We start from the raw sequence: 9,817 nt of genomic DNA, 5'->3' as shown, positions 1-9,817 counted from the left end.
ATCCCCGGCTTTCTCTAAAAGTTCATCCAAAACGGGGCCAAACAGATATTCCCCCTCACACGGAATGGAGCAGAGTCGTGACCTGGCCTGGATATCTCCTGGACAGCATTTTAACCAGAGAGCCCTTCGTGCTGCATTAGATAAACCTGCGGTCCTATCCGCCATTCTCACAGAGTCTGCTGAGGCATCAGCCAAAAAAGCAGCAGCACTTTGGATGATTGGTAGAGTTTTTCGAATGGATGCTCTTGAGGCTCCGTCCTTCAGTTGGGAATCCAGTTGATCTAGCCAGACCATCATGGATCTGGACATACATGTGGCAGCTATCGCTGGTCTTAGAGCGCCTGCTGACATCTCCCATGTTCCCTTTAGAAAGGAATCCGCTTTTTTATCCAGCGGGTCTTTTAAGGAGGCCATGTCATCGAATGGTATGGAGGATTTTTTGGAGGCTTTGGCTACTGCCGCGTCCAGTTTAGGGGCCTTATCCCATCTGTTTACCACTGGGTCATCAAACGGGTACCTCCGCTTGAAGGCAGGTGGCAAGGAGCCCCTTTTTTCAGGTCTTTTCCATTCCCTATCAGGCTCTGGACTTTGTCATTTAATGGAAAGGCCCTGCGCTTTCTGGGATCTAGACCCCCGAACATCACGTCCTGTGCCAAAAGTTCTGGTTTTGCGTCTGCTACCCCCATGGTGGACCTTATTGCTTTAACCAGCCTATCCATTTGGTCTAAGGGGAAGCAGAATCGGCTTGAGTCTTCCTCTGAAGACGAAGTGGAGGCCGGGGAATCTGAGTCATCGATCCTAGGGGCGGCCGAGGACTCCGAACCTGAGAGACTAAATTCTCTTCCCCTAGAAGAATCCCTTTTAGATAGGGCCTTCATCTCCGACCTGATTATCTCCCTCAGGCTTGTGGTGAAGTCCGGCGTTTCTTCCGCTACCTGTATGGACGGGGGAGAGTGTAAGGGCCTGTCAATCTACCCCTGGGCCCCCGTCCCTTTCCAACCCCTACCGTTTGTCGCACGCATGGCTGACACAACTTTTTAGGGTGGCCGTCTGGCAAGGGGCAACTACAGAGGGCACATTCCCTGTGCTTCTGTTTTCCCGTAGCTTTCCTCCCCTGCGAAAAAAACAAGGGAACACTGCATCAGGGTACATTCATGGAGATCTCTAACCCATGCAGATGAGGCAGGTACCGGATCAAGGAGGGAGGCAGGAGGATCCGTTATTCTGGAGGAACTTCTGTGGCTCTGTTCGCTCGGATGTTTCTGTTTCTTCTGCTGGCCACTCGCATGAGGCTTTACTGTGGCCTGTTTCTGTGGGCGCTCCTTTACCTCGTCCTGCTGCTATATGGGGGCTTCTGTCGTATTCATTGCTGGGCCTTCAGAAGCACCCCAGCAGCATCACCTCCTGCCTTTTAAGGGCTCCCAGTGTCCAGGTCAGCAGGGTTCTGGCACGGCACCTCCCACCTGGGACCCCTCCGCATGTACCGGCCATAAAACCCCTCCTGCCCCGGGGACCGTGCGCCACCACGGATCGCCGTGCACACGCGGCGCACACTGGAAAGCCGGCCGGCACCCGACTTCCGGTTTCGGCGTTCCCGGCCCCGCCCCTTCCGCCGCTCATCTGAGACCTCGGGAGCGCGCGGAAGGAGCCGGCATGGCGCCCCCGGTATGCCCGCAGCCCCACGCACGCTGACCTGCGCCCGCCGCCCGGGCGCAACCGCCGCCCAGACAGGAGACCGGACCCCGGAGGGAACGCACCAGGAGCCCGGGGCATACATACCTCCTGGTGCCGGCACTCTGGAGGCGGCTGTCCACCGGACCCTCTGCTCCACCAGCTGACCGAGGTAGGAGACCCCCTGCTACCTGGGTCGGTCAGCCGGCCTGGGAGTCCCTCGACGACTCCATGACGGACGATCTGAAGGAAGTCCCGTCCTCTAGGAACAGGAAACCAACTGATGCATGGGAGAGGTGCCGCCCTTTTGTATCTGTAGGTTTCCTGTTCCTAAAGGGCAGATCCCCTCTCTCAGGTGGTGCTGTCATGGACGACCGAATAAATGTTATTTATTAATATTTTTGTGTGGTATGGCTATCTGGATAAAGGGACAATCAAAGTTTGAAAATTGAAATTTTTTGTACATTTTTGTCAAGTTTTTGATATTTTTTACAAATAATCACAAAACATATCAACCTAAATTTACCATTATCATAAATTATAATGTGCCACAAAAAAACAGTCTCAAAATCAATGGGATTTGTTGAAGTGTTCTAGAGTTATCACCACATAAAGTGACATTGGTCAGAATTTAAAAAACTGGCCCCGTCACTAAGGGGTTAAAAGTAAAATGCATATATAACAATAAAATCAACTACCAAAATGTGAATCAATATCGAATTTTAAGAGTAAAAAAATATAAAATTGTACATTTCATTTAAAGTAGTCTTAAAAATGTTGAGCACCACGCCCATGTCAGTATCATATTTTTCAAATGAAATAATTTTTTTGCCAAACGTCTTCATGTGATGTCTTGAAATGACTGCTTGCTTCTTCCTTCTCTAGAGGATTGTTCTGAAGACCTAAGTTTTTCTGAAGAAATCGTCACATGTTTCAAGAGTGATTTTCTTCTGGCACACCTCCAATGTATTTTTAATTTTTACAACTTTTTTTTGAACTGGTGAGAAGTAATAAATGCTGCCTGTAGTTCTCAAATTCTGGAACACCTAGAAAGTTCAACACTTTTTTTGTGTCCTTGAGCTGATCTTCGTTACACTGTCCTCGGTCAAGTGACAACGTCTTGAAATCTCTACTTGTTGATGGCTTAAGTGTATATGTAGATAGTTGTTGATAGTAAAATAATTAATATTCATCTGGTTGTCCAACTTAACTTTTCAGGATCCTAACCATCCATAAATGTTCGGAAAGCCTTAGAGCAGGGTTCCCCAACTCGTCCTCAAGGCCCACCAACAGATCATGTTTTCAGGATTTCCTTAGTATTGCTCAGGTGATAATTGCGTCACCTGTGCAATACAAGGGCAATCCTGAAAACATGATCTGTTGGTGGGCCTTGAGGACTGGAGTTGGGGAACCCTGCCTTAGAGAGTTCTGAATAGGCCTGATTATACCTCATATTTTAATTATGAAGACCAAATATTCTCGGTTAGGATAAAATGTCTTATTTTTAGAACTTCGCAGTTATAGTGACAAAGTTTGCTCCTTCATTTTTTGAGCCAAGATTAGACGTGAATTCGGCAAGAATAGGAAATATAAAGAATGGACTTATGCTGGATCTAGGACTGCTTTAGGCACAAAAAATGCATGAAGAATAGCATGCACCTCCACAGCATAACCGTACGTAGCAGTTTTGTTGCAGAGATTTATGCAATGGGTTCAGACATCACAATGGGGAATATACTTTTAAATGCTAGAGGAAAGCAACAAAAACAACAAAACCCAGATAATAAGATTACATTGTGGGTTGGAGAAATTTGATCGATACAAATATCCATTAACAGAGTATATTTTGGGTGACATCAGCCTGGATTTTCCAGACATAGTTACATAGTTTTGAAGGCTGAAGGAAGACCTTATGTCCATCTAGTTCAGCCTATTTTTAGTGCCGCTGTTCTGCATTGTTGATCCTGGGGAAGGCAAAAAACCCACAGAGTAGAAGCTAATTTTCTCCATAGGGAAAAATATTCCTTCTCCTAAACTGGGTCAACCATCTACCTATAATATTCTGTTATTCGTAACCTTCTATACTGTTACTCACAAGAAAAGCCTCCATTCCTTTCTTACATTCATTCAGTGAGTTGGCCATCACCACTTCCTCAGGAAGAGAATTCCAGAGCCTCACTGCTCTTACTGTGAAGAACCCTCTTCTATGCTGGTGCAGAAATTGTCTTTCCTCCAAACGAAGAGAACGCCCCCTTGTTCTTGTCACAGTCCTTGGTACAAACAGTTCATTGGCGAGATCTCTGTATTGCCCTCTGATATACTTGTACATATACTGTATATTAGGTCTCCCCTAAGTCTTCTCTTTTCTGGAGTAAATAGACCTAATTTTGATAACCTTTCTGGGTATTGTAGTGACCCAACTCCATTTATCATTTTAGTAGCCCGTCTTTTAACCCTTTCAAGTTCAGTAATGTCTTTCTTGAGCACCGGCGTCCAAAATTGCACACAATCCTCCAAGTGTGGTCTGACGAGTGATTTGTACAGAGGGAGAATTATGTTTTCATCTCGTGTCCCCAGACTTCTTCTAATGCATCCCATCACCCTATTTGCTTTGGTGGCAGCTGCCTGACACTGGGCACTCCAATTTAGCTTCTTATTGACTAAGATGCCTAAGTCTTTTTCCATGTCTGATTTCCCCAGCAGTTTCCCATTTAGTAAGTAATTGTAGCATCTGTTTCTCCTTCCCATGTGCATAACCTTACACTTATCTGTGTTAAACCTCATTTGCCATTTTTCAGCCCAATTCTCCAATTTACTCAAATCTGTCTGTAGTTGCAAACTGTCCTCCTTTGTGTTAACTACCTTACATAGTTTTGCATCATCTGCAAATACTGATATGTTACTGTGTAAGCCATCCACTAGATCATTAATAAATATATTAAATAGTAGGGGGCCCAATACAGACCCCTGTCACAAGTAATTATAAATACTTGTGACCTGTGGTTAATCTTAACCAGGATCAATGGAGGAAAAAAGTTGTTGATATCAGCAAAAAAAAAAAGTGTTACTTTGAAAGCTGTGAAACTGAATTGTCACCATGAACTTTGCTTACGTTTAGGGTTAATCTGAGAAATGTAATATAACCAGGAATTAGGGCTATTACTATGTATATAAGCAACATAGGTGAATATGATGCTGTAATTTTTGGTAATGTCTAACGCAAGATCATCCACACAACCTGTAGTCAAACCTTCAGAACTCATCTCCCAAGATCTTCATCTGCGCATGCGTCGCACCCAGCAGCCATTTTCTCAGAGTCCACCGCATAGGAAACTATGCAACTGCGGGGGCTCTGGCCTTTCACAAAATGTCAGCAGAGCCCCCACAGCACCGAACACCCGCAGCGGCGCACATCCGAACACCCCCGCATCCCAGCCTGCCGACTGCAGCAAAGCTCCACTCTTGCCTACTCGAGCAGCGACCCTGGGACCCAGCTTCACCGCTGCTACCACCCCCAGACACATGGATTAAGAGCACCACCATTTTATTAAAAAAAAAAATTTTTTTACCTATTTTTCTCCTCAACATTTGGGGAGCGTCTTATAATCCCACAAAATCCGGTACATAAGGAAAGGTTTGAAACAAAAAAATACACCTTTTTTGTAGTAACTTAAAGAATCCACAGAAGGAAATTGAATCAGATGCTTTAGACTTGGCACAAATGATTGGAACTTGATTAGGAATCATCACACATGGTGGACTCGTAGCCAACATTTCTACAACAGCCCCCCGAGGAAGCCAACGCGAAACGCGCGTTGGGGCTACGTGTCCTGGGACTCTGAATAGACGTACTATGGGTAAGAGTGGCACTACTTATATTCTATGATTTATGGGGAGATTACTTGCTCCTATTTGGCTGTTTTAGCCATAAGGTTTTTCTACACTAAGCCTTGGGTATTTGTCTTTTGTGACTTTACTCTTCATTTGTTATCTTAATACAAACTTTGGTCTCATTTTATATGTGACTTTTTTGTAATCTATGTGTAGGAGTTGCCGCTCCCCCACCTCTTTACATATCCATTCAGACCTGGTGTGACATATACTTTTTGCCTACCCTTCCCCTGCATTATGTAACTAGTCATTTTTGTGATATTGTATTATCTTTTCTAATAAAGTATTGTAATTTTATATATATGGGATCTACACCTTGTTCTTTTTTTGGTCTTCTAATATCTATGGGTGTCCCGAATGTTAGTTCTGGTCCTGTCTCGTCCCAGTATACTTGATTCTGGGATTGGGAATATGTTTACATTATGGAGTCTGTTCTAATTTGCTTCTGCAGAACTGCAATGTGTAGATGAAATCTAACAACGTTGTTTTTATTTCTTCCAAATCTGGAGCATCTGATTCCAACTTTAGGTTTTAGGGTGGTCAGAATTATACATGATATTTCTTTCTGTAGAAAAAAAAAAGATCTGTGAATTTTTCTTTTAATTTGAAGTAACATTAAGTGTCCTAAGTTCCTCTCTAAGATTCGACCCCACTGGGTTTATGTATACAGTAATGAAAAGCCCAGTTCATGATGACAACTCAGTTTTGCTGCTTTGAAAGTCAATGAGGCTCTTTTTTTCTTCCGCAGGTAAATATAATTTGGGTGTTTTGGAGATTCCAGCTTAGGATTAGGCTGTGATTACTGTAGGAGAAATATGTTCATGAGGTATACATCAATCCACAGTCACAGTCTTGGGGGCATAAATTTACTGCAGGTACATATTGCCGAACAGAGGCCAAAAGGATGGGGTTTTTTTCATCTGTATTTGGTAAATATGGCCTAAGAAAAAGTAAATGTTCACACCAGGAGCTTGTTCCCAGCATATATATTTAATCTAATGCACACACGTAATACGGCCTTGCCCAAGTTTACTAAAAAAAAATGTTGCTTGTTCAGTGTCTGTGAATAAACTGATGTTTTCAAACACTTTACTTTTAAAGCATTTTCAGTGTTTCACACAAGAATGTTTTGTTTTTGTATATGCAATCTAGGGGCGTTTGAATTTTGAATTTCTTGTAAATCATTTTCCATTGAAAGAACATTTTAAAACTGTTTTTCTCCTGTGTGACGTCTTTGATGTTTAACAAGATTGGATTTATTTGTGAAACATTTCCAACATTCTGAACATGAGTATGGCTTCTCTCCTGTGTGGCTTCTGTGATGGCCCCTAAGTCTGGCTTTGGTAATAAAAGACTTTCCACATTCTGGACATGAATACGGTCTGTCTCCTGTGTGAATTCGCTCATGTTTAACAAGATTTGATTTATCTGTAAAGCCCTTTCCACATTCTGAACATGAATACGGCTTCTCCCCTGTGTGACTTCTCTCATGTCGAACAAGACTTGATTTATTTATAAAACATTTCCCACATTCTGGACATGAAAATGGCTTTTCTCCCGTGTGACTTCGCTCATGTGTAACAAGATTTGATTTTTGTGCAAAACATTTCCCACATAGTTGACATGAATACTGCTTCTCTCCTGTGTGACTACTCTCATGTCTAACAAGACTTGATTTATCTGTAAAGTACTTCCCACATATTGAACATGAAAATGGCTTCTCTCCTGTGTGACTTCGCTCATGTTTAACAAGATGTGATTTATCTGCAAAGCACCTTTCACATAGTGAACATGAATATGGTTTCTCTCCTGTGTGAATTCTCTCATGTTTAACAAGCTGCGATTTATTTGTAAAACATTTCTCACATTCTGAACAGGAGTACGGTTTCTCTCCTGTATGTATTCTCTTATGTCTAACAAGACTTGACTTATCTGTAAAGCATTTCCCACACAGCAAACATGAAAATGGCTTTTCCCCTTTGTGAATTCTTTCATGTATAACAAGACTTGATTTATCAGTGAAGGACTTTGCACACAGTGAACAGGAGAATGGTTTCTCTCCTGTATGAATTCTTACATGTATGAGAAGACTAGATTTATCTCTAAATCGCTTCCCACATTCTGAACAGGAGTATGGCTTCTCCCCTGTGTAACTGCTTCTTTGTATGAACGGTTTTCCACACCGTTTCACACCTGTACTTGTCATAATCACTGATTGATCAAGAGTAAGTTCCGCATGATTAGGAGTATTGTCTAATAAATCCATACTGTGGTGTCCCGAATATAAGTTAAGGGTAATGAGGTTTTCTTCGGAGGTGTGCCGTGTGATGCTTTCATCTTCTACTTTATCATTCAATGAGAAAATGAAGTTTTTCTCACAGAGATTTTCTGAAAAGATGAAAAATAGATTGAGTGAGATTTTTTTTTCCCCCCATTTAGAAAGTAGCAAAGTTTATAACATTCTTACTAGGCTGTAACCACAGATGCGGTTTCTGATGCAGTTAAAAGTGCATTCTTACAAGGTTAAATCAGAAGGGGATCCATCTAGAACAAAAAGCATAAGTGATTCCTTTTGCTAGTGTGGTGTAGGGTTTACGCAAAAGTAGCTCGAAAATCAAAAATTTATGAAGAACTGATACTTTTCGAAAATGAGATTTTAATCTCGCCTCCATGATGGCACAGATGACAGGAAGCCACGATGAATCAGCTCTTCCTCATTCCTAGCTCAGTATACTGCAGAAAAAAAGACATTTAAATACATATTAAAAAAAATAACACTATTCATTAACAAGAAACAAAATGGATAACTTTGTAAGACAAGGAAATCCTCTGCCATCATGGAGGCTAAATGAAAACCTAATTACTGATTAGAAGCCATCATTTTTTAATCCTCCGTAATGGCACCACCAGTGGGATTACAACAGATCTGAATTTCACAGGGAGATTTCCCGTAACACAAGGAGACTTCTCTTCTTGAAACTGGATGAGAATCTTGACATTTTATCCTAAATCATCTTGTTTTTATCATGTGATCACACATCTAAAAGTATGAAATCCAGCATACTTAAACCCATGTGGGCAGAGGAACTTCATTACAATCTTGAAACAAGGGAAGGGGTTTTGGCTGTAGAATGATTTTATCTATCTAACTTTTTAAGAAGTTTTGACGAAAAGAAAGTATTTCTTCAACACATGTAGCAATGGGAAAATCATTATTTAAAGGTTCAATTATTAATGGTTGTCAACTAAAGATGAGCAAATCAGGCAAGATTACTATCAGTCTGTATGTTTTTTCTTTTTTTTTACAGTCTGTAAATCTACCTGAGGAAGGTAGCAGTCTGCTGCCGAAACGTGTAGTGGTCTAATAAAAGGTTTGTTTACCACTAATCCATTGCAGTGTGATCTATAGCCATAGTGCTCCTTACATTGACCACATTTATATTTTTTCCAAAAAATCATTATGCTTTGGGGTCTCTCCCCATGGGAAAAAAAATACTTCTACTCACATCCCTCGCGCCCTCTGCTCCTTACCGTCATCAGTCGGGTCCCGGCCGCATCTTCAGATCACAAGTTATCACTCTGAAACCCCTAGGCCTCTCCCACTGGCTTGCACTTCTGGCTTTGATGCGGCTCAGGAAGGTTCTGCAAATGCAAGGCCACGGCGCATGTTGCGACTTCAAGACGTAATGCTTCGCTAGACTGCGCATAATCCTAGGGATTTCAAGGTGAGTGGAGGTGACCTGAAAATGCAGGAGTACTGGACATATGACGTGGAGGGGCCAGAGAGTTGAGCTGTAGAGTAAAAGGATTTTTTTTCTATCATTTTACGGCCTTTTACGGTTGCAGAAAACAATAAATATGGTGCAACAAAAATTTTCCTAAATCCACAAGCGAATTACGGTATTATAAAAATCCATATTTTGGTTAATGCGGATATTTGTAAAATTCATGTACTTCTATTTCTGTGATTTTTTTTAAAACGTATGTCCTTTTGTGAGAAATTGTAGAATTCAATTCCACTCAATATTATTTGCTCAACTCTAGTATTAACACTAACACAGAACAGAAGCTCTGAAAAATCTTAGCGTGATCAGCCAATATCTTGACCAGATAGGCATGGAGGACTACCAGATGGAGCTTATAGCAAAGGTCTGAACCTGTCTACAAATATGCATGACTTGATGGAATATAGGGATGAAGGAAAAGTTTGGAATCCTGAGGTCAGTCTCTGCTCCTAAACAGACAGGAAAGTCGT

General features: G+C 41.9%; 1 protein-coding gene across 1 annotated transcript in view; it reads right to left on the bottom strand.

Moving 5' to 3' along the window:
• Positions 1 to 3,059: 3,059 nt before the first annotated feature.
• The window catches only part of LOC141074940 (uncharacterized), a 54,533-nt gene continuing 47,775 nt past the window's right edge, over positions 3,060 to 9,817 (bottom strand). Inside the window, exon 7 of the mRNA XM_073562268.1 lies at positions 3,060 to 7,950. Within this exon, the coding sequence (XP_073418369.1) occupies positions 6,767 to 7,950 (1,184 nt within the window). The 3' untranslated portion in view covers positions 3,060 to 6,766. The remainder of the gene's footprint in view (positions 7,951 to 9,817) is intronic.

The sequence above is a fragment of the Dendrobates tinctorius genome, unplaced genomic scaffold (genome assembly GCF_039654945.1).
Source record: "Dendrobates tinctorius isolate UK_male_01 unplaced genomic scaffold, ASM3965494v1 ptg000342l, whole genome shotgun sequence".
Taxonomy (NCBI): Eukaryota; Metazoa; Chordata; class Amphibia; order Anura; family Dendrobatidae; genus Dendrobates; species Dendrobates tinctorius.
This window is presented reverse-complemented; position numbering and strand designations above follow the sequence as displayed.